Source organism: Lagenorhynchus albirostris, chromosome 9, assembly GCF_949774975.1.
Source record: "Lagenorhynchus albirostris chromosome 9, mLagAlb1.1, whole genome shotgun sequence".
NCBI classification, from domain to species: domain Eukaryota; kingdom Metazoa; phylum Chordata; class Mammalia; order Artiodactyla; family Delphinidae; genus Lagenorhynchus; species Lagenorhynchus albirostris.
The window spans coordinates 6,301,884-6,326,470 of NC_083103.1; the positions used below are offsets into that span (position 1 = coordinate 6,301,884).

A 24,587-nucleotide genomic window follows, 5' to 3' on the forward strand; every position below is an offset into this window, starting at 1 on the left:
CCCCCACCCCTGCCCCCCGCCCGACTGCTTCCTGCTCTGGCGGCCCCCGGGGAGCGAGAGAAGGGAGCTGGCAGCGGCCCCAGCCCACTCCTTACAAGGCCTGAGCCCGGCCCGGGCCCGCCCCCGGCCCGCCCGCCGGAGGCCCCAGTCCCTCCCCCTGTCAAGAGCGGCTGCCGGCCGGGCCCGGGCCAGTCAGGGGGCGTCGCGATGCTGCTGCGCCTGCTGCTGGCCTGGGCGGCCGCCGTGCCTACGCTGGGCCAGGCCCCCTGGGCCGCCGAGCCCCGCGCTGCCTGCGGCCCCGGCAGCTGTTACGCGCTCTTCCCGCGGCGCCGCACCTTCCTGGAGGCCTGGCGGGCCTGCCGTGAGCTGGGGGGCGACCTGGCCACGCCGCGGACCCCCGAGGAGGCCCGGAGCGTGGACAGCCTGGTGGGCCCCGGCCCGGCCAGCCGGCTGCTGTGGATCGGGCTGCAGCGGCAGGCCCGGCACTGCCAGCCTCAGCGCCCACTGCGGGGCTTCACGTGGACCACAGGGGACCAGGACACGGCCTTCACCAACTGGGCCCAGCCCGCCACGGGTGGGCCCTGCCCGGCCCAGCGCTGTGCGGCCCTTGAGGCGAGTGGCGAGCATCGCTGGCTCGAGGGCTCGTGCACGCTGGCCGTCGACGGCTACCTGTGCCAGTTTGGCTTCGAGGGCTCCTGCCCAGCGCTGCCCGATGAGGCAGGCCAGGCCGGCCCCGCCGTCTACACCACGCCCTTCCACCTGGTCTCTGCAGAGTTTCAGTGGCTGCCCTTCGGCTCTGTGGCTGCCGTGCCGTGCCAGGCTGGCAGAGAAGCCTCTCTGCTCTGCGTGAAGCAGCCTGACGGTGGCGTGGGCTGGTCGCGGACTGGGCCCTTGTGCCCCGGTACTGGCTGCGGCCCGGACAACGGGGGCTGTGAACACGAGTGCGTGGAGGAGGCGGACGGTCGGGTGTCCTGTCGCTGCACCGAGGGCTTCCGGCTGGCAGTGGACGGGCGCAGCTGCGAGGACCCCTGTGCCCATGCCCTGTGTGAGCAGCAGTGTGAGCCTGGAGGGCCACAGGGCTACAGCTGCCACTGTCGCCTGGGTTTCCGGCCAGCCGAGGATGAGCCGCACCGCTGCGTGGACACAGATGAATGCCAGATTGCCGGCGTGTGCCAGCAGATGTGCGTCAACTACGTTGGTGGCTTTGAGTGCTACTGCAGCGAGGGCCACGAGCTGGAGGCTGATGGCATCAGCTGCAGCCCCGCTGGGGCCGTGGGCGCCCGGGCTTCCCAGGACCTTGGGGACGAGTTGCTGGATGATGGGGAGGATGAAGAGGATGAAGATGAAGCCTGGGAGGTCTTCGATGGTGGCTGGACAGAGATGCCTGGGATCCCGTGGATGGAGGCCACGCAGTCACCTGACTTTGGCCTGGCCTATAGACCTAGCTTCCCAGAGGACAGAGAGTCACGGATGCCCTACCTGGACCCCACCTGGCCACCCCCGCTTAGTGCCCCTAGGGTCCCCTACCACTCCTCAGTGCTCTCTGTCACCCGGCCTGTGGTGGTCTCTGCCACACGCCCCCCACTGCCTTCTGCCCACCAACCCCCTATTGTCTCTGCCACGCGTCCACCCCTGATCCCTGCCCCTCAGCCCCCCGTGATCCCTGCAGTACAGCCAGCTTTGCCCTCTGACCACCAGTTCCCCAAGATCTCAGCCAACTCTCCAGATGTGCCTTCTGCCCACCGACCCCCCGTTATCTCTGCCACACACCCAGGACCGACCCCTGCCCACCGGCCCCCAAGTATCTCAGCCAAATATCCTGAACTGTTCCCCGCTCACCAGTCCCCCATGTTTCCAGATACCCAGAACGCCACTCATTTGCCTCGAATCCCAGCTAACCACGCCCCTCTGGTCACCACCTCCAGCGCCCGTCAAACCCCTGTGACCCCAGATATCCCGGTCCTCAAAGCCCAGGCCACCCACCATCCCATTACTTCCACTGTCCAATCTTCTCTAATCACTACCTCCAGGCCCCCTGTGTCGCCTGCCCATCAAGTCCCCGTGCCTGCTGCCACCCAACCCCCAGCCTTCCACACTCCCCTGCCCCCAGAGAGCCCCACTAAACAGACCTTACTCGCTGGCCCGACACACTCCCATTCCAAAGCCCAACAAGTCCCAAGGGAAGGTACCCCTGACCCCAACCTGGCCCCGTGGCTGCCCTCGGCAGTCCCCACAGCCCTGGGGGAGGCCAGTCCAGCAGGCCGCAGCCGCAGGGATGATCGGTGGCTGCTGGTGGCACTCCTAGTGCCAACATGCGTCTTCTTGGTGGTCCTACTTGCACTGGGCATCGTGTACTGTACCCGCTGTGGCCCCCACGCGCCCAATAAGCGCGTGACCGACTGCTATCGCTGGGTCACCCACGCCGGGAGCAAGGGCTCAACGGAACCCGTGCCCCACCGGGGCAGCCTCACAGGGGTGCAGACCTGCAGAACCAGCGTGTGATGGGGCGCAGCCCCCGCTCTGTGGGGTGGGGGAAGGGCCATGCGTTGGACACATGGGCCAGGCTGCACCAGGGACCCACGGGGGCTGCCCCGCTGGACAGAAGGCATCCTGGTCCCCCGGGCCCAGCCGGGCTCCTCTCTCAGTCAACCGCTAGACCTGACTCTTGGGAGCTCTGTTTCCTGGCCCAGTACTCACGACGGAGGAGATGCCGAGGCCCCCCAGGACCTCAGGGGGTGGGTTCTGGGGTCTTCTCCAATAAACGGGGTGCCAACCTCATCCAAAGCTCCTGACCCCCATTGGTGCCTGAGGGGAGGGTCTGGGAGGACTCAGAAAAAAAGAGGGGATCTTCCTTCAGCTTTTTTGGGCTCCCCAGGAAATAAGGTAAGACTCCTCAAGGCAGGGTATGCTTTAGAGATTCTCAGGGAAACAGGAGCCCAGAGAGGGCAGAACTTTGCCCAAGGTCACACAGAGAGCCTAGGAGTGGGAGGTTCGGCATGAAGAGAATTTCATATTGGTTCCTCTTTTTACCATAACTCTTAGAAGGTGGGACTGAATCTGGAATGAGGGCTTCTGCTGAACTGGAGCCAAACTGGGGTTTAGGGGGGTCAAAGGCAAGCTCTAGGCCTGGTGATTCTGGGGAGTGAAGGCGGTCTAGAGAGTCAGCTCTGGTACTTCCCTTCCCCTCCTCAAAGGCCGCCCAGAAGTTGGTGTCTGGGGCTCAGGCGGCTTGAGTCAAGGGTGCTGTCACCCCCCTGGGGTGTAGGCGATGGGAGGCACTCCTCTCTGCTCTGGGGAGGCGGTGGGAGTAAGAGCCTAGAAGCTGGGCTGCGGAGAGCCAGGAGCCCAGGAGCGAGATCCCACACGCAGCTCCCTGGGCAGCCTCCTGAGCAAGGCCTTCCCATCCTGGACCACACTGTGCCCTTCTCTGTGTGGATGGTGCTGGGAGAGGGAGAACAGCAGACCGAGCAAAGCTCAGGCTGCTCCAGGCTGAGATGTGCCATGAACGGGAGGAGGAGATAGTAAAAAAAAATCACAGCCTGTGGGGACCCAGCAACCTCCCTCATCCTGGGCTCATTGCCTTGGGGGGACCAAGGAGGGGGAGGCGTGGCAGGGGGAGGGGGAGGGGGAGGCGTGGGTTCCCACCACCTCTGTGATTTTTCAGTTGCAGCTTCTAAGGGACCTCTAATTAGGACGGAGCAGAACCACCACGACCACCCGGGCAGGCGAGGAGGGGTGACCCAGAGCCCCCTTTCCTATGCAGTGCCCTTTGCCACCCTCTGACCCCAGGGGCTGGGCCTGGGCTAGAAGGCTGAGCTGGGCCCCAAGGGACCAGGAGAGGAGGGGCGGGAGTTGGGGACGAATAGAGGCGCGGGGTGGGGGGCGGCACGGAGGGGGCGGAGGGAACGCTACGCACCGCCCCCCCCCTCCGCTCTCACGTTCCCCTAACTCAAACCAGACGCCCCCGACAGATCTAGCCCAAGCTTTTAACGTTGGAGGCGCCGCCGGAGAGGTTCACTGGATGGGAGTGGGGGTCGCGAGGTGGTCCAAAGGCCTAGGTCTGAGAAGAAGGTGGGGGGCGCAGTCTGGGGGTTGACAAAGCCTGCCAGGACGGGAAGAACTAGAGCTCCCTCCTGTGACCCTGGGCAGGAGATCCACAGCGCCCCGAGGGCAGGAAGGAGTTAAAAGCACTGCTGTCAGAGGGCGGGGATGGGAGTGGGGAAGGGGGCCCAGAGCCGGCTCTTTGTCATCCTGTAATGAGCACCAGATGCGGAGCTGCGTGCGGCCCTAAACAGACAGCCTCCCAGGGCAGAGCCCCCACTAGCGCCGAAATGGGGCTCCGCCCAGACCCAGCGCTGCGTTTGAGGCTCCGCCCACTGATTCAGGCCCCGCCTCCTCCAGGCGCGACCCGGGCCTGTACTATCAGCTTGGCTTCTCGGAGCTACGAGCCACGCCCACCCGCTGCTGTCTGGCGTCCCCTCGGGAACTCTCCAGAGGCAACGCCCACCAAGGCCACAAGCCTCGCCCCCTGCCAGCTCAGAGGTTCTCGCCGAGCGATTGCCCCGCCCCTCTGCTCTATCAGCTCCGCCCCGGCCAAGGCAGTACCTAGGCCCCGCCCACCAGGGCCATAGCCCCGCCTCCTAAGCGCAGCTTGCGCTAGGAGACTGGAGGTTATTAGTTGCAGCTTCCAGGAGGTATGAACTCCGCCCAGAGTTTGCACATTCTCCTCACGCAGCTCCGCCCTTTGCAGAGCTGGGGACTAGGTCCACGAGTGTAGGGAATCCCGCAGAGACATGAACTCTGTCCGGTAGAGATGCAAACTCCGCCCTCCAGGGGTTCACCGCGTTCCATTCTAGCGTCTCTTCAGGCTACACACCCAGCTACAAGCCACGCCCCCCCCAGCATCCAACATCGTAGGGTCGGGACCCCAGACCGGCCTCACCAAGGGAAGAGCTCCGCCCACGTATGGCTAACACACTTTCGCTTCTTACTGAGGTAATGGCCCACCTACACAGAGCCCCAGGGCCCTCCCACTAAGAATGTCCAGAAGCCCCGCCCTTGATGGTCCCTTAAGTCCCGCCCACCCAGAGCGCTGCTCTCTGGGGCTTTGAGCACAGGCATCAACCACGCAGAGAAAGTAACCCAACCTCTCCTCTCAGGCTCCGCCTCCTGTTAATGTATAGCCCCACCCACCCTAGGCCCCACCTTCTCAGGACGGAAGCCACGCCCGCTCCGGACCTGGGACCCTCGAAGTCCTCACTGCCTCCGGGTATGCTCAGACTACTGGGTCCGAACCCTATTGACCAGGATGCCCCTTGGACCCGACCCGGGCGCCCACTCTCCTTCCCTGCCCCCGGTTTCCGTTCGTCTAGATCGCGGGTTCTTTGGAGGGAGCTCCAAGACGGTATCAAGAGTCCGGCGGACGGTGTCCATGAATGGGCCTTTGGCGCCACCTACCTTCGGTGGCTTGAAGCCACCAGAAAGCCTCAATCGGGCCTCTCCCAGAGCACACTAGTGTTCAATGAATAGTTGCTTAATTTATTAAATGTTTATTACGTAATATCTGCCGAGTTCCCCCGGCAAAACGGCAGATCTGCTCGCAGGTGCCCTCCGTCGTATTTGGAAGACCCCAAGACGGCTTCACATTGGTCCTCAAGCTGAGGCTGTCCCTGCCAGTCTTCATAGCAGCTGGTGGGACTCTTGCTATTCTTCCTCTTGAATCCTGTTTCCCGGGGGCGAAAGAACAGCGTCTCACCTGGGGTCAAGAACTGTTAGTGCTGGGCCCTCCCTTCCCCCAACTAGCGCTCGGATGTGTGGACACCTTTCATAGGGGTGTGTGTTTAGCGGGAGGGAGTGGGTTTGGGCTCAGAGGTCCTCAGCTGGGATCTGACAGTCACAGTTTTTGGAGCGGAATTGATCTCAAGGCCGACCTCTATATCAGTGCTCATCCCTACATTTGAAAATATTAGTCTGCTGACTCCTACACTAGACGGGGTTTGGGGGGAGTTCTCCAGGGAGCCCTGGAGGTTCTGGAGTTCAGCGCTAGGAACTCAATAAAACATTCTTCAAACAATATTGGAACAGGCCGGGGAGCTATAATTGAGGGGGGTTGGAACTAACACCTACTGAGCTCAACTAGGTGCCAGCACTCCCTGCTTCAGAACCACCCCCGGCAAACTCAGGCCTGGGGAGTAGGATGCCTTCCAGAGGGGATTCCACCTCTGGTGTCCTGGCCTCTACAAATGCGAGTGGGGTTTGGTGCCAAATACTAATTAAAAGAATACTAGATGCTTGCAGCCTTATTATATGCCTAGCCCAATTCTAAGGGCTTTACATTTAAGAATCTTTTAAGAACATAGCATTTAAAGAACATTTAAAAGGGCTTCCCTGGTGGTGCAGTGGTTAAGAATCCACCTGCCAATGCAGGGGACACGGCTTCGAGCCCTGGTCCAGGAAGATCCCACATGCCGTGGAGCAACTAAGCCCGTGCGCCACAACTACTGAGCCTGCGCTCTAGAGCCCGTGAGCCACAACTACCGGACCCGCGTGCCACAGCTACTGAAGCCCACGCACCTAGAGCCCATCTCCGCAACAAGAGAAGCCACCGCAGTGAGAAGCCTGCGCACCTCAACAAAGAGTAGCCCCTGCTCGCCGCAACTAGAGAAAGCCCGCATGCAGCAACAAAGACCCAACACAGCCAAAAATAAATAAATAAAATAAGTAAATTTTTAAGAAAAGAACATTTAAGAACCATAACAATCCCCAAGAATTGCCATTTTTACCACAATTTATGAATGAGGAAGCTGAAGGCACTTGCCTGAGTGCCTTGTGTTAAGCCACCTGCCCTACTTGACCAAGTTAGCAAGTAGAGGTTTGAATCCAGGTAGATTCTGTGATCCTCACCCCTAGAGCAGAGCCAGTGCATAATGACCGCCATGTCTCTGATCAGAAAATGCCCACTTCCCAGGGAACTTGCTTTTAGGGGTGAGGCTGCAAGATGTGGGCTCCCAGGCTGATCATGATGTGATTGGGTGTGGGGAGGCAGGTGAAGCCTTCCTCACAGTCAGTTGTTATGGTTTTGGTGAATGATGATGCTAAGTGAGGCATGGCCTGTGACCTCGTGGGATCCAGACAAGGGGCCCAGACCAGATGCAGCTTTAGGGCCCCTGAGAGTGGCCATGCTTTAGCGTGATTTTGGTGAGTTTGGGGATTTCTTTCCAGGAGACCAACTGGCAGTGGTTAAGACCAGGCACCCTAGGGACTTCCCTGGTGGCACACTGCCAATGCAGGGGACACGGGTTCGAGCCCTGGCCCGGGAAGATCCCACATGCTGCGGAGCAACTGGGCCCGTGCGCCACAACTACTAAAGCCCGCGCGCCTAGAGCCAGAGCTCCACAACAAGAGAAGCCACCGCAATGAGAAGCCCGAGCACCGCAACAAAGAGTAGCCCCAGCTCGCTGTGACTAGAGAAAGCCCACAAGGCAATGAAGACCCAACGCAGCCAAAAAACAGAAGACCAGGCACCCTGCACCAAACAGCCTTGCTTTGATTCCAGCTCCACTACCTGAGGGTTGGGGACATTAGGCAGGTTCCCTAATCGTTCCTCATTTGAACAATGTGTATACTATAATACCCATGATAGCCACAATAATCTGCTGGAGACAAGAAAGGTCTCTCTATGAGGAGAGGCAGGTTTCTTGATGGAAGCCTATGACATTCAGGGTGGCTGCAAGAACCTCCTGTAGGAAGTGCTGTCTGCTTTAGCTGCCAGTGCGGAGCCCTGAAGACAGAGTCCAGAAACTGATCATGGGAGAGCTGTATCCACAGAAACTGACATCCTACACCCACCAAGTCCCTACGGCAGAGGTTCCCAAACACTGTCGGTTCACCACGTCCTGAGTGTCTCAGTTGATTTTTTCATGGTGTCCCTTGGTCACCCAACAGTTCCATTTAATAGTTAGGTTCAAATGATGTAAGAAGTACTTGTGTTTTAATACCTAAGTGGTCATTTGAGAAAATAATACACATACATTGAAAGATACAAAAATATTTTATTCTTAAATAACCACAATCACTTGCTGATGGGTGTGTGCACCACTTCTCAAAACTTGGAGTGAGACAGGACATCGTCACCTTCATTTCCTGTTCTGCACTGACTTTCCCTGTGGTACTTGCTTTTTATCATGGCAGCTGCCAAAAATCCAGCTGTGCAAAGATATTATGTCATCGAAAGGAACGTACTGCAATCCGATGTTGAAGCTGTGAACTGCCTCGAGCTAGCAGCTTGCCAGTTGTCTGACAGATATCCAGTATCTCTGTGTTTCCCTCAAAGTTTTATAATATTTCATGGCATCCCCATGAGTTTGCTGCAGTGCATGGGCCCTGCATCAAAGGAAGGATCTTGTTAGACGCCAGGATTCTGAAGGAGGATGCCTGTGAGGAGTGGGAAGAAGGTGCGAGGTTGCGGGTGCCTGGAACCCTTCCCCTCCCCCTTGCTCTACTCCATTGCCAGGTTTGTCCCATGATAGCTAATGAGAAGGAGGAAAACGAAAACAAAACGGTTGGGGGTGGTGGGGGTGGGGGTGTGATGAATTGGGAGATTGGGATTGACATGTATACACTGATGTGTATAAAATGGATGACTTATAAGAAAATAAATAAATAAATAAACATTTAAAAAAAAAAAAAACCAAAACGGGCCTGTGGGTGGGCAAAATCAGATTAGAAAGATGATATCACTCCCAAGATGAATGACGGAAGCCTGTGGAGAAGAGGCAAACCTGGCTTTGGGGGTACACTACCAGTTAGCAGAAAGTAAAGATTTAGGTCTTAACACATGGATTGCCTTACGGGAAGCTGGATTTTCTCACTCTAATGCAGGCATCTGACAGCAGCTTTTTCAGACGGCTCACTCCAGCCCCAACCTAGCACTGGTCACACTGGGAAGAGTCAGACTTCCTTGGAATAATACAGAGGAAAAAATTCCGAGGCTTTGGAGAACAGAATGGTAAAATCAGTCTATCCCACCTGTTAGCTGACCAACCTCACAGACTGATGTGTCACCGGGTCCCAGAGATTCTCTGCTCTCAGTGGCCATTGAAAATAGGCTGATTAGGACTTCCTGGGTGGTCCAGTGGTTAAGATTCTGTGCTTCCACTGCAGGGGGCATGAGTTCGATCCCTAAATGGGGAAGTTCTGCATGCTGTGCGGTGTGGCCCCAATAAATAAATAAATAACTTTTTACATTAAAAAAAAAAAGACAGGCTGATTAAAGAAGCCCTCGAAGGACTGATTAAAATGGGTGCTCTACCTGGATATTTCAGGATAATAATCTCCCTCTTTCAAGGTTCTTAACCTTAATCATATCTGCAAAATCCCCTTTTCCATGTAAGACAATATACTCACAGGTTCCAGGGGATTAAGATGTGGGCATATTTGGGGCCATCATTCTGACAGCCACACTTAGGGACCAGGAAAACAGTGCTGGGTTGGTGTGAGATCCCTCTAGCCACAGCGAGCAGGTCCTGCAGTGGAGCGCCCAGTAGGACAGATGATAAAATCTTTTTATTGTCGGCTTGTTTACTAGTGAGAGGTTGCCAGCCACTTTCTGCTGCAGCCAGACTGCTGGGAGAGGTGCTGTTATCTGCCGATTTTCACCCAACAGTCATTCCTGGTCATGTGGCCATGGCACTGGAGGGGACAGTGTGCTGCCACAGCTGTCACAGCCTTGGGAGTGAGGGGCTGTGTCAGGAGATGTTTCCAGCTTTGGCCTGGATCCAGACCCTCGTACTGAACTTATGTCTAGCCACCCCCTCTTGGGGGCCCTTGGGGTTCTTTCCTGCCATCTGATCTCAGTTCAAGTCCATCACCGGCATCTGGGGCTGTGTAATCATTTTATGTGTTGTTGTTGTTTCTTATTTATTTATTTATGTATTTATTGGCTGCGTTGGGTCTTCGTTGCTGCGTGGGCTTTCTCTTGCTGTGGCGAGTAGGGGCTACTCTTCGTTGTGGTGCGCGGGCTTCTCATTGCAGTGGCTTCTCTCGTTGCGGAGCACGGGCTCTAGGCACGCGGGCTTCAGTAGCTGTGACACACGGACTCAGTAGTTGTAGCTCGCGGGCTCTAGAGCACAGGCTCAGTCGCTGTGGCTCACGGGCTTAGTTGCTCCGCGGCACGGGGGATCTTCCCGGACCAAGGCTCAAACCTGTGTCCCCTGCATTGGCAGGCGGATTCTTAACCACTGCGCCACCAGGGAAGTCTCTATGTAATCACTTTAAACCTCAGAAGGAAAGGAGGTCTCAAATGCTCTCCTCCCAGGGGTACCTTGGCCCCCAGGCAGTCAGCAAACTTCGATGTCAAGCAAAATAGAAGGGAATCTTTGGTAGGACATTGGGAGCCGTGGGGTTAAGGGTTAATGTGGGCTGAAAGTCAGACCTGGAAACAAGCAGAAGCTGGGGTAGCTTGGGAGGCTGGAGCGGGGACGCAGGAGCAGCGTGATCAGGCCACTGCCGGATGCTCGTCCCCAGCCAGGCTCAGAATATGTGAGACTTTGCCTAAAATTTACATTCCAAGCATCCATTTGGCCTCTCTTGGATCATGGACCTGCAATTGTGTTGGTTGAAGAGGAGGGGAAGTCTTTCAGAAGGGGAAGATTACAGAACCACCAGCTGGTTTAAAGTGGCAGGCAACCTCTAAGTGGCAGTTTCTCTCACTAATAAGGAAATAATTAAAGAGGAGATTTTAATTTTCTTCCCTAGTAGAGGCTCCGCCACAGAGCTTGCTCACAGAGGACCCACCTCGGACTATTTTCCTCGTTCCTGTGTGTAATTTAGGACATTTTGACACATGCAGAGCCCCATATCCCCATGGGAACAAGGGCTTTTACAAACAAACTCATAAAAAAAGAGATCAGATTTGTGGTTACCAGAGGTGGGGGCTAGGAGGATGGGGAATTGGATGAATGTAGTCAAAGGTACAAAGTTCCAGTTATAAGATAAATAAGTACTAGGGATGTAATGTACAACATGACAAGATAATTAACAGTGCTGTATGTATTATATGAAAGTTGTTAAGTAAATAAGTTTAAGAGTTTTCATCACAAGGAAAAATTTTTTTCTATTACTTTAATGTAAGTCAAATCATTATGTTGTACACCTTAAATGTATACAGTGCTATATGCCAATTATATCTCAATAATACTGGGAAAAAGAGGAATACGTAAGGTGAGACCACCCAGGGCCCTGCTCAGGCAGGAGAGGGTGGTGATCTGAACCAAGGCAGAAGCAGAGTTGGGATGGGAGGAGAGAGTAAAGTTGAGAGGTGGTTGGCAAGTGGATTTGGACCAGATCCAGTGACCGGCTGAATGTGAAGGAGGACTGTGGCCGCCGGGTTTTGGCTCCCCCTGGTGGTGACATTCATGGAGGCGGAGACATGGAAGAAGCAGCCACTTTGGAGAGATGGGTGCTATTCAGTGTGGGCTCTACTGCGTTTGCCGTATTTGGAAGTCACCCAAGTGGGCTACTCAAGAAGGTACCTGTATGCCTGAATCCAGAGCTCAAGGAAGAGGGCCAGGTTGAAGATGGAGATTGGAGCTTCCTTTCTACCCCACAGTTGGCGGTCCCTGAAACCACCGGAGCTGCCACCTTCACTGGTGAGTCCTTCACGTTCCACCCCTTGCTTTCCCAGCAAACAAACGAGCGATGCGCTTTTTCTGTTTTTGTTTTGTTTTTGTTTTGTTTCGTTTGGCTGCACCGCGTGGCTTGCGCGATCTTAGTTCCCCAACCAGGGATTGATCCCGGGCCCCAGGCGGTGAGAGCAACGAGTCCTAACCACTGGACCACGGGGGAATTCCCCTCCAACTCCTAACTTCATAACTGTCCACAGAGTCTGAAATTTTCAAGGATCTTATGTTTGTTTTATAAGTGTTTTTTAGAGTTTTGAACTTGATTTTTATTAAAATATTAGTCTAATATTAAAATATTAGTTATAACACACTGTGGTTTTTTACAATATTTATTTATTTAGCTGCGTTGGGTCTTCTTTTTTTAAATTAATTAATTTATTTATTTTTGGCTGCATTGAGTCTTCGTTGCTGCACACGGGCTTTCTCTAGTTGCAGCCAGCGGGGGCTACTCTTTGTTGCGGTGTGCGGGCTTCCCACTGCGGTGGCTTCTCTTGTTGCAGAGAACGGCCTCTAGGTGCGTGGGCTTCAGTAGTTGTAGCATGTGGGCTCAGTAGTTGTGGCTCGCGGGCTCTAGAGCACAGGCTCAGTGGTTGTGGCACACGGGCTTACTTGCTCTGTGGCATGTGGGATCTTCCCTGACCAGGACTCGAACCCGTGTCCCCTGCATTGGCAGGCGGATTCTTAACCACTGCGCCACCAGGGAAGTCCACCCACATTGTGTTTTATAACACAAAAATTAAAACTCTTCTACTGAAAAAAAATCAGTATTTTTATTTTGGTCAGTTTTATTTTGTAAGTTTTACAAACAGCAGCCAAAAAGAAGAAAAATACAACTGCCTTTTCCTGGGCAACCACAGGTTACTGAAAATTAGCTGATTTTGGTCTCAGCTGACATACCGACAGAAACTCCTCCTTGGAGCAGAGCCAGCACAGCCTCTGGCACTTGGTGTGCAGTTGTCAATTTGGCCGCTCTGCTTTTTTTCATTGCTGTTGATCTGACTCCCAGGGGCTTTTTGCCTTCACCCAGAGGGGCAGCAGCTCGCCTTTCCACCCTGACTCAGGGACGTGTCCTTGTCCTTTCCAGCCACTTCAGTGATAAATTCATACTCAGGGGCTCTGGAGGACAGAGGGCAGTGGGTGTGACCTGGGAAGGAAGATGAAACTCACAAAAAGTGCACAGGCCTGCCACCTGGGGGTGCTCTAGGGGTCCGGTAGTTCTGGGTCTGCATCCACAGAGGGGACACAAAACCTCATGGGCTGCTCTGGGTTGGGGAGGCAGCACACACTTCCCTGGCTGCCCTTCTCGGGCCCATGGGCCCACTTCCAGTGAGACTGAGTGATGCAAATCTCCTTTGGCAGGTCTGGGCCACAGGATAAGGTGAAGCGGGCCACCAGCCAATCCTCAGGACCTTGTAGCCCCAGTAACCCCAGAGGTGTTGGTAGAAGCTGTGGAATCATTCACTTAACACATGTTCACTGGACATTGACTGTATGCCAGGCACTGTGCTGGCTGCTGGTGAGTGTGTGTGCACATGCGCAATATGGACCTATTTATCTATTTATTTATTTATTTATTATTTTATTTATTTTGGCTGCATTGGGTGTTCGTTGCTGCGTGCGGGCTTTCTCTAGCTGCGGCGAGCGGGAGCTACTCTTCGTTGTGGTGTGCAGGCTGCTCATCGCGGTGGCTTCTCTTTTTGCGGAGCATGGGCCCTAGGCACGCGGGCTTCAGTAGTTGTGGCATGTGGACTCAGTAGTTGTGGCTCGCGGGCTTAGTTGCTCCGAGGCATGTGGGATCTTCCCCGACCAGGGCTCAAACCCGTGTCCCCTGCATTGGCAGGCGGATTCTTAACCACTGCGCCACCAGGGAAGCCCTGGAGTACCTATTTACAATTAATAACAGTAATAGTACAAATGATGATGATAGCTAAATTTATTGAGCACTTGCTATGCTGTAAACCCTGTTTTTAGCATGGTGGCATATTATCTTTTTTTTTTTTTAGTACTGTTGTGATTTTATTTACTTATTTATTTTTTATAGTTGATTTACAATCTTGTGATGGTGGCATATTATCTTATTTAATCTTTATGACAACCCGTGGAAGTCAGAAGATTCTATTATTATCTCCCATTTTGCAGCTGAGAGAGAGGATAAGTAACTTGCCCAGGGCCACTCAGGTGGTAGTGGCAGAATTGGAACTCCGTCAGACTGAAAGTTCTGCACCTGTTACCATTTGCCTCCCATAGCTTAGTTCTAAGAGAAGAAACAAATAATAACCTCATGCATACATAAATAAAAATAATTGCCACTTATGGTGAGTGGCAGAAAAGAAATGCAAAGGGAGCTGAGGTAGAACAGTGGATGGCTTCAGACAGAGCAGTCAGGGCGTCTCGGGAAGAGCTGGGGATGCGGAAGGCTCCTGGAGCTAGCACAGCATGTGCCGAGACCTCGAGGCGGGAAGGAGCCTGGTTTGTTGTAGGATCAGGCATGAGGCCACAGTGGCTGGAGCTCCAAAAGGAGAGGGGAGCTTGGGGTTGTCCGCCAGACCTCACAGGGGTCTGAGGGCCAGGGCAGGAGTCTGGGTTTTCCTTGAGGCACTGATATATATATATATATATATTTTTTTTTTTTTTTTCGCACCACGAGGCATGCGGGATCTTCCTTCCCTGACCAGGGATGGAATCCGTGCCCCCTGCAGTGGAAGCACGGAGTCTTAGCTGCTGGGCCGCCAGGGAAGTCCTGAGGCACTGGTATATTTTGAGTGAGGTGAAGATGTGATTTGGTTTATATTTTAAGGTGATTCTGCATGGGCTGGAGGGGATGCGAGGAAGGGGAGGCTTGTTGGAGTCCAAGGTTGTCACTGGAAGAGGACCCCCTAGGGGGACCTGGAGCAAGGTGGTGGCTTGGAGAGGACTGGGGGTGTTTAGAGAGATGTGTTGTAGGCAGAATCCTGGGTGTAGATGTCACGTCAGGGGTGAGGGAGGTGTTCATGGATCAAATGTTACAACTTCCAGATCTTCGAGATAGTCCAATTGGAGCGGGGAGAAGTGGGGCAGGGGGTGTGGGTGAAATAAGACTGGTCCTGGTGGGCGATGGCTGCGGCGCTGGGTGCTGGAGACAAAGGGCCTTGTTGCACCAATCTCTCTACTTTTGTGGTCTTTGAAATTTTACGTAATACAAAGTTTTTTAAAAAAGCTATGAAGAAGAAGATTGCTATACAAGCGCCTGGCTTAAGCAACAGTGGTGACACTATTTCCTGAGATGGAAAAGATCGAGAGAAGCAGGGTTGGGGGTGTGGAGATCGGGCACCTTGTTTCAGCTGTGCTGTGTGGAGCTGAGTCAGGCCTCGATCAGAGAGCAGAGGCAGAGGTCTCTGGGATCTGGGGACAAAGCTCTGCCCCCTTCCTCAGCCATTAATCTCCTTTGAGAATGGTTTAGAATGGGGTATCCTGGTTCACTGTTGGCTCAAATAGAGACCAAACATGAACAAGAGACAGCAGACCACCAGATGGGAGCTGTCCAGCAGACACTGGGGTTTCCAGTTTCACCAGGCTTTGCAGGCCCAGTGACCCTTCATTGAGAGGTGGAAATGGGTTCAGAGCCTGTATCAGCTATCCATTGCATGTAACAAACCACTCCAAAACTTAGTGGCTTGAAACGGCAAGGATTTCTTATTTCTCACCATTCTGTAGGTCAGCAATTTGGGCTGGGATCAGCTCGGTGGTTCGTCTGCTAGTCTGCTACTCTTACCTGGGGGTCATTCCTGTGGCTACAGTCATGTGCGGCTCCATTTGGGCTGGCACGTCCAGGCTCTTGGCTGGGGCATGTGACCTCTCATCTGTCAGGAGACTAGGCTGGGCATCTTCACAGCCTGGTGGTCTCGGGGCTCCAAGAGAGCACAGGTGGAAGCTGCAAGTTCTCTTGAGGCCTAGCCTCCAAAGCTGTGCAGCCTCACTTCTGCCACATTCTACTGGACAAAGCAAGTCATAAGGCCAGCCCAGATTTAGAGAGCAAGGAAATAGATTCCACCTCTTGAGGGGATGAGCTACAAAGAGTTTGTGGCCATATTTAATCTACTGTAGGCTAGAGGGCCCAAATAAATGACCTAAGCATGTCATTCTGCCCCTAGTAGGCCCACATCTGATATACCACCACCTTCTCCCTCAAACAAACATTATAAGATGGCTGGTGTTCGGGAATTCCCTGGCGGTCTACCGCCGAGGCCTGGGTTCAACCCCTGGTCAATCCCACAAGCTACACGGTGCAGCCAAAAAAAAACCTCCAAAAAACAAACAAAACAAAACAAAACACAAAAAAGCGGTTGGTGCTAATTTTTCAGACCAGCCTATAGATGTTGGTTTGTTAGGAATGGCATTTGGCTCATTGGCCAATTGCATTTTTGAAGATGGCCACTAACATATCTGCCATCCCACGTGCTAATCTTACAATGCGATGCTGACAAGCCTCCAGTGAGAGGCGGGGTCTTATGTTCCCTCACCTTGAAACTGGGTGGACCTTTGTGATGGCTTTAACCAATAGAAAGGGGCAGAAGTGATGCATGTGACTTCTGAGGCTAGATTGCAAAGGGCAATACAGCCTCCACTCTCTTGGTACACTTGTCCTTGGAACCTAGACACCAAGTTAAAAGGAAGCCCAAGCCACATGGAGAGGCCCTCTTTTGGTGCTCCAGCCAATAGCCCTAGTGAGGCCCTCAGCCATCAGCCAGCGTCAACTGCCGGCCATATGAATGAACAAGCCTCATGGATGATTCCCGGCTTTTGATTCTTCCAGCAGAGGCCCTAGACATCATGGAACAGAGATAAGCCACTCGCACTGTGCCATGTCTGAATTCTTGACCCACAGAAACCAGGAGAGATAATAATGATTATTGACGTTGTAAGCCACTAAGTTTGGGGGTAATTTGTGATGCAGCAGTAAATAGGTAATAATATGGGCTGCTGGTAATAGAGACAAGAAAAACCTGTGGCTTAAACAAACTAATGGTTTATTTCTCTTTTTCACTGAGAGGGTTTGAAAGCAGGCAACCCAGGGATGATGTGGACACACCTATGGTGTCATCAGAAGCCTAGGGTCTTTTTTTTTTTTTTTTGGCCACGCCGCATGGCATGCAGGATCCTAGTTCCCTGACCAGGGATCGAATCTGTGCTCCCCGGTAGTGGAAGCTCAGAGTCCTAACCACTGGACCATCAGGGAATTCCCAGCCCCAGGTCTTTTATCTTGCTTCTCTGCTATCCTCAGCACATGGCTACAATTCTCAAGGTCATCTCCAGGTCCCAAATAGCTACTGGAGTTCCAACTATCACATCTGCACTCCAGGCGAAATGCAGGATGAAGCAGAGAGGACAGAACTAGCCTTCACCAATATTGTTTCTATTTCAAGGAGCATTTTTAGAAATCCCTTCCAAGACCTTCTCCTTATATCTCATACCCTAAAATTAGGTCACACAGCCACACCATATGTGCAAGGGAGGCTGGAAATATTGCCTTTTAGCTGGGCTCATCGCCATCTAAAGCAAAACTGGGGTTCTGGTATTGAGGAGGGGAGAATGGATAGTGGTTGGTGGGCCATTAGTGGCTGAGGTGTTAGAGCAGGATGATGGAAGAGGGAAATCCTCCCCATGGGGACGAGCCAGAGCCACACATTGCCCCCCTGCCTGCTGCAGCCTCCTTGAATGTTTGGGCACCATGGAGTTTTCCACCTAAGTTACTTCTGAACAAAGGTTTGACTTCACCCACTGTGAGGCAGTGGGCTGATGCACAGGGAAAGCTCTGGTCTCTAACTCCACCCTCCCCATGTGGCCAGCAGGCAGCTGGAATTCTGCTAAAAATCCTAATATGCAGTCCTGAGCTTGTCACTTCCCTGCTCAACCACCTTCCAGGGCTCCAGTTTGCCCCAGTTCAAGGGCAATGCCCCAGTTAAGGGATTGGTGTTGAAGGCCTCAGCCACCTCTTCCACAGCTCTGCTTCCACCCTTGCTTCATGCCCTGCACCCAAGCCTTTGTGCAGGCAGCTCCCACTTCCCACTGCCCAGAGCACCCTTCGCCTTGTCTCTGCCTGGGGGAATCCCATCCATTCTCTGCGCTCTTCTAGGGCCACCACTGGCCATTATGGTGCCTTTGCATGGATTAGAAAAGGGTGCCCTTCATCCAAGCGGATGCAGCTTCGTGCCAGGGCTTGAGGAGTGGCCCACAGGTGGGATTCCACCCACACTTGCCTCTTGCACAGTGAACACCCTGCACAGCTGTACAGGAAGATGTCACTTCCAAGGGCCGCTCGAGCTCCACCACTGAGGGAGGCCCTTCCTTTGCCCTCTTCCGTCTTCAGACCCCATGCCCTGATTTGGGGCTGGCTGTTTCCAGCTTTGCGTCCTCTGACCTGCTCAGTGCCCATTCCCCCAGATCCATGACACCAGCAGCCATCGGGGGAACTGAATTTGCGCCACAGGCCGTACCTCTTCCTTCCCACTTTGGGGACCAGCCACACTCCCTTAGTCCTCAGCACACCCAGCAGCAGAATGGAAACCGCTGCTGGGCTGGAAGAGGGGCCATTTGGACAGTCTCTTAGAAGCGACCCAGACACCGGTCGGGTGGAGTCAGCTGCTCAGAGCAACCTAAATCTGAGTGTCAGAGACCCCAGGCCAGGCAGGGAGCTCACCCTCTCCTGGGGGTGCTGCAGCCCCACCCTGCATCCCCTCCCGGACCCAACATGGCCCATTGTGTTTGTTGTAGTGGCCTTGAACCCACCACCCAGGAATGCACGTGAGAAGACCTTCCATTTCATACCTTTTATTTTATCTGCATTTTCTCTGCCTCCTCCCTCCCCCACCGGCCCATGAGAGCGGGTGGAAGCCCCAGTTGGAAGGGAAGGGACTACTCTCTCCTCCCTGGGGGAGGGCTGGTGTCCCCTGGGCCAAGCCCCAGGGACGGGGGAAGCAGGGGCCTCCATGGCAGAGCAAGGGCATCGTCCAAGAGGCTGTGGCCGGGGCCAAGGCCCCTCGGATGCCCGATAGCCCTGAGCCCCGTGGGTCATCAGGAAGGTAAAGAGCAGAGAAGTCAGGGGGCGATGAGAGGACACAGCCTGGAAGGCGTGTGCGCGGCTGACAGAGGCGGACATGGACTTCTGGGGCCAGGAGCAGAGACCAGGGAATATGGAATTGAGATGGGGCCCTGGGAAAGAACCCCGGGTTACAGGGGTGACTAGATGTGCAGGGGAGGGTGGACCAGGGAAGACAGGGGGGTGGGGTGGGACAGGGCTGTGCTCCAAGAACCAGGCTCCTGGTAGAGGGGCCGCACCACAGGGTCTGATCAGGGACTGGCCCTGAGCAGAGGCCAGAGGGCAGGCAGGGACGGGCCTGTCAGGGAAGGAGGACGGGGACTTTGGGAGGGTAGTGGGGCCGAGGCCGTGGTGCTGCCGTAGCCGGCTCTTCAGGTTCATGGATGCCAGCCCAGCTGGGCGGCCCCAAACCACCGATTTGTGCTTCTGGGTTGCTCGAGGGCCCCCGACGTGGCTTCAGCCATGCAGGGAAGAGTCCATAGGCAGCCCTCTGCTGCAGGCAACAGCTGTCCCTGGGACTCCTCCCCCAGCCCAGGCTTTCCGGAAACTTCCTTCCCTGCGCAGCCTGAGAGGCCCCCAGGCTAGATCGTCCGCCATCGCAGGGGGTGGGACGTGGTGGTGGTTGGAGGGGAGCCATGCTGGGATGGTACCTAGACCCAACCGCGGTGGTGTCCCTCCGCCCCCAAAATGACCGTGGGTCCCTGCATGTTAGCCTGTCTAAGGGCTCCAACCCCACCCCATCCCTTGTGTGCTGGTCTGTCTTCCCTCCTGTTCTGGATAACAATTACTCAGGCATGGAAGCCCCGTGGTGGGATGGTGGGGGGAGGGCCAGTGTGGGGGCCGCGTGGGTCTCAGAGCGCACCCTGCCCGTCCCCCTGGCAGCCGCTGTCACCGTGGACGATGAGCACGGGGAAGTAAAGGGCGTCCTCGTAGCACGGTGGGCTTTCCAGGGGCTCCGTGTCCTCTCCACGGCGCCCCAGCGGCCCCCCGCTTAGGCTTCGGAAGACCCCCGGCGTGGCGCGGCCCCCAGCTCCCAGCGAGAGGCGGCTGCGGCTAAAAGGCAGGCGGGGCCCGCTGGGCCGGGCGGGGGGCAGCGAGTTGCTGCTGACGGAGCGGCGGCAGCGCTGGCAGCCACGGAGGTAGGCGCCCGAGCTGGCGTCCATGACCACGGCCTCTGAGTAGCTGGGCACCAGCTGCCGGTTGGAGCAGATGTGCCACTCGAGCTCGGTGAAGTCCACCGTGGCCACACGGGAGAGCGGGGGCCCGCTGGGCCCGGCCCCGGGTGCGGGCGAGCTGGCGCCGAAGAGCTTCTCCACCTGGTAGTGCACGTGGGCCGTGCCGTAGGCCGCCACAACGCGCAGCGGCCAGGACAGCGTGGCCGCCGACACCAGCCAGAAGACCCAGGCGCGCGCGTACCACGGCGGGCTGCGAGGGTCGGCGAAGACCATGAGGGACTCGCGGAAGTCCACGTCCTTCAGGTGCATGCCCTCCCGGGCCTCCAGGTAGTCATCCAGGCCCTCGTTGGCGCTGAAGAAGCGGGCCCGCTGCGTGAGGTACGAGGCCTCGGCCTCGGCGCTGCCGAAGCTGAAGCACTTGGTGAAGCGCAGCCGTGTGGCCGCGTGGTCGGCCAGGCCCACGAGCTCCTTGGAGACGTCGCGGACGCCGTGGGCCGAGTAGTCGAACTCGCCCCGAGCCGAGCGGCTGTCGGCCCTCTCGTGGTAGACCTGCGTGGTGGTGTAGGCGTCGCCGTTGCGGTAGCGGGTGATCTGGCGGGTGCGCCGCACGTAGTGGTAGCTGGTGGCCTTCCACCAGACGCAGGGCGGCGCCTGCTGCAGCCGGCGGATCAGGGCGAGCACCGTGTTGGCGTCGGTGCGCGGCGCCTGGCAGGAGCGCACGTGACAGTGCCAGCACTCGGCCAGGTAGAGGAGGTAGAGGAGGGAGACAAAGGCCAGTGGGATGTACAGGTAGCCATCCGAGCAGGGGCTGGCTGGGTAGGTGGGCGGCGGGCCCCCAGCCCCCTGGGCCAGGGCCGCCTCGGGCCCCAGGATCAGCCGTGGCACCGTGGCCAGGCGACACCAGGCTACCACGGCGCCGCAGGCGTGGATGAGCAGCGTGAGAAGCAGGCACTTCCAGTGCGACTCGCGGCACAGGGAGCTCCCCAGGGACTGTTTCAGGGGCCGCTGCTGCAGAGTGGGCAGAGAGAGGAGAGGCGTGGGTCAGCACGCGGCCATCAGCTGTGCCTGCTGCTCCGCGGCAGCCACTGAACGAGGTGGTGCTGCGCCCCCACTTTACAGAGGAGGAAACTGAGGCTCTGAGGGACGGGGCAACTTGCTCCAGGCCTCACCCTTCTAGCCAACTGACAGTCGAGCTGCAGGACTCAAACCCAGGCCTGTCTGCCCCAAGCCTATCCTCCACCGTGCCCTGTCATCTCTCGGTCAGGGGCATGTAGGACAAAATAGACCCATCTCTGCCAAAAGAGGAGAGGACCCCCCTCTCCCCCATGACTGGCCACTGAGAAAACTGAGCTCTGGTCCTGACTTTGCTCCCGATTTGCTGTGTGATTGTGGCCATATCCCTGCCCTCTCTGGGCACTGATTCCTGGACCTGGTGGTGTGGGAAGCCAGGGTGGCAGGGGTCCTAGGGGTGAAGAGCATGGGCTTAGGAGCCCAGGATTGGGTGCTGGCTCCACCACTCACTGTATGACTTGGGCAGTTCCCTCATCCTCTCTGGACCTCAACTTCCTCCTCTGTAAACTGGGGTTGTTGTGAGGATTCATCGAGATCATAATGTGTGAAGATCTTGGCACAGGGTCTGGCCATGGGAATAAATATTATTACCGTTACCCTGCAACTCCCTCTGGTCCCTTGGTCTCGCTAGGGACAGCAGGAGACTTGGGCGAGGCTTTCAAGTAAACAAGAAAGAGGAAGAGAGGGAGAGGTGTGAGTCTGGGTGGTGGGGTGGGGAGCAGATGGAGTGCCGTCCTCCACTCCCCGTCTGTGCTGGGGGTGGAGCGGCACACAGCTGCTGGGCAGCAGGGACCACTCCCTGGCCCGGGCTGCCAGCCTGGCTCCCGCCTCATCCCCAGGTGCCTAAGGAGAGAGAAGGGGTGAAAAGGGGGAGAAGGAAGACGTGATCTGGAGGAAGCAGCAGGGGTGGGGGTTTAAGGGGCCACCTTTTGCCCCACAGTCCCACCCCCACCAGGCTGTGAGAAACCCAGGAGGAGAGGAACTGTCCCCACCCCAGCCCAGAGCAGCCGCCCACCACAGAGGCATACCACTACCCTGACCTGCGGGGCCAGAGGGATGCACCTGCCCTCATCCGCGACCCCCACCCCACCCCACCCTAAGTTCACGGAAGAACCTCCCACCGGGAATGTGACCACTGCCTGTCTATCCAGCACGCAGCAGACCCTCACCAGAGCCCAGGGCGCAACCCCCCTCCCCCACTGTAACTTGGCGCACAGGTGCACACGCATCCCCTCCCCCAACCCACCCACCACAGGACACAGATGCACATAAATGTTACACATTCACTGAAGCGCAGGGACACGGTAGCCCCTTACCTACCACGGTGCACATGCCCCCACCCCTACTGCGACTTGACACCCACACCCTACAGACTACCGGGAGAGACCCACACACCGCAGGACGATACACTCACATGCACTCACACGTGAGCATTTCACCCAAGCCACCAGACCTTCACCTGCCTATAGGGCACGTATATTCCATTCGAGGTGTGCGGAGCACGCACTGACATTCACACACCCACAAGCAACCTCTCTCCACCGAAACACACACAGAGATCTACTCACCACCCACCACCCCCAACACCCCACACTGGGCCCTACAGCCCTGCAGACCCTCTTCGTGGCTAGGACTGAGGAGGGGCCATTCTGAGGGTCCCAACCAGCATGATGGGCCCTGGGGCCTCACCTCAGGGAGAGGGAGAAGGGGTACCAAAGGCCACCTCCCTCCCTCTTTCCCCTCCTCCTTCCGCTCCCCGCCCCCCGAGTCCCCGCTACCGCTGCTGCATTGCAGGCGCCGCCCCGGCACCTCGTGAGTGCCTGGGGGCCTGACCCCGGGGCTCTGGGGGTGAGGGGCAGCGCTGCAGAATGGGGCCGCGCAGGGGCCAGGTGCTGACGTCACAGGAAGGCGAGGCGGGATGAGGGGGCGTCGGGGGCGGGAGTTGCCCCCATATCCCTTCCCAGCCAACCCCACCCCTACCCCCACGTGGGCCCCTAGGTCCCAGGACCTCTTGCAGGACGCAGGCTACCCCAGTGACGTCATTGGCCACAGGGTCTCCGGACTTCCCTCCTCAGCCCCCGCCTCGGGGGTCGCCCCTTCCCTTGTCCCCCTCTTCCCGCTCCAGCCCCGGCTCCGGCCCCCACCACACAGAGCCGGTACCTCCTCCCGCAGCGGCTCGCCGTCCGGGATGAGCGCGGGCACCTCCCCGCCGTCGCCGCCACCGCCGCCCTCGGGCATGGTGTCCTGGCTGCTTGGGCGGCCCCCGCCTGGGCCCGGGGCATGATAGGGGGGAGCGCGGAGGGCTGCGGCGCGGCCCCGGAGGGCGTCCGCTCGGCTCAGCGGCCGCGGAGGGAGTGCGCGGAGCTAGAGCCTTAGCGCGGCGGAGGCGTTGGCAGCCGCGGTGGCGTTGGCAGCCGCGGTGCCCGGCGCCCCGCCCTCCACTGACCCCGCCCCCGCGGCACCCTCTGCGCCGCCGGCAGCGCCTGGCACCGCGGGTGCTGCCCCCACCCCTGAGAAGCCCAGGCTGGGCGGACGGACGCCTGGGTTCCCTTCCTGCCGCGATCGAGCTTGCGACCTTGGACGAGTCCTTGCTCTCTGGGGCCTGAGACTCCCTTGCTGTAAAATGAATCTCGAAGAGGGTGGGTACCCACGGGGTCCTATCTCTGAGTAGGCCCAGGCCTGAGCTCACCCAGACCCCACCCCTGAAGCCTTGCTTGTGGTGGTGGAGGGGGCAGTTACAGCCTTGAAAGCTGTGGTGAACCTCGTTAGCTGGGCAGAGGAGCTGGGCTCCACTTAGAGCAGGCAAGCAGGAGGCCAGGACACCCGGGGCCCTAGGCTTTGTGATCTTGACTCGGCACCCTTCACCCCCAACCTCAGTTTTCCCACCGGAGAAATGGGGATGGAAAGGTGCTGGATTCAATGCACATTCATCATGCTGTCCAGGCGAGTGGGATTTGTCCTGCATGAGAGGACCCCCTCCCAGGTACTGGTGGCCCCAGTGCAGCTCTCTGACCCTCAGGGGCCTCAGACCTTCACATCTGCCCCGGGCCAGGGCCTAGCCCCCAAGGTAGGCAATCAGTGGGTGGGACATAGGGAGCTGCAATGCTAGGTGGGGTTTGTTTTGTGATTTTTTTTTTTCCCAAAGAGCAACTCGAAGACCATTCTGTTCAACACCCCTACCCATTTAAAGATGAAGTAACCGAAACGGTAGAGAGAAAAAAGGACTGAACCAGAGTTTCATCCATTAAAAAAAAAAAAATCATTAGGCGCAGATGTTTATTAGGTGTCTTCTATATGCAAGTACTGTGAAGCATTCACGAGCATCGCGAAGACAAGTGTAGAAGTGGAGAATGACATAGTCCCTGTCCTCATGGAATTTACATCCAGGGCAAACTACTGCACCCAGAGGGAGCCTAGAGCCTGGCCTCCGGCCTCCGTTCCAAGCCAGGACTCTTCCCTCTGTCTGAGAGGCACAAGTTGAACTGACTCTTAAAGGATAATTAGGTTTTGGACAAGTGGATATGAGGGGGAAGGGCATCCCAGGTGGAGGGGACTTCTGGGCAAAGGCACTGCAATTGGACCACG

At 56.7% G+C, this 24,587-nt stretch overlaps 2 protein-coding genes across 2 annotated transcripts; one reads left to right on the forward strand and one right to left on the reverse strand.

Annotated features, from left to right (window-relative positions):
* The first annotated feature begins 207 nt into the window (after positions 1-207).
* Positions 208-2,778, forward strand: CD248 (CD248 molecule). Its single transcript, XM_060157593.1, has one exon. It carries the CDS (start codon positions 208-210, stop codon positions 2,500-2,502), a length of 2,295 nt encoding a protein of 764 aa, XP_060013576.1. The 3' UTR covers positions 2,503-2,778.
* Positions 2,779-19,369: 16,591 nt separating this feature from the next.
* Positions 19,370-23,240, reverse strand: TMEM151A (transmembrane protein 151A). Its single transcript, XM_060157594.1, has 2 exons — positions 23,163-23,240; positions 19,370-20,939 (listed from the first exon to the last, which is right to left on the reverse strand). The coding sequence occupies exons 1-2, from the start codon at positions 23,238-23,240 to the stop codon at positions 19,608-19,610; spliced, it is 1,410 nt and encodes a 469-aa protein (XP_060013577.1). The 3' UTR covers positions 19,370-19,607.
* Positions 23,241-24,587: the final 1,347 nt, after the last annotated feature.

Excerpts from the sequence above, each read along its gene's own strand:
- TMEM151A (XM_060157594.1), bottom strand. The coding sequence starts at position 23,240 with ATGCCCGAGGGCGGCGGTGGCGGCGACGGCGGGGAGGTGCCCGCGCTC. Across the intron at positions 20,940-23,162 it reads GCGAGCCGCTGCGGGAGGAG|CAGCGGCCCCTGAAACAGTC; the intron begins GTACCGGCTCTG and ends CCCACTCTGCAG.
- CD248 (XM_060157593.1), top strand. The coding sequence starts at position 208 with ATGCTGCTGCGCCTGCTGCTGGCCTGGGCGGCCGCCGTGCCTACGCTG.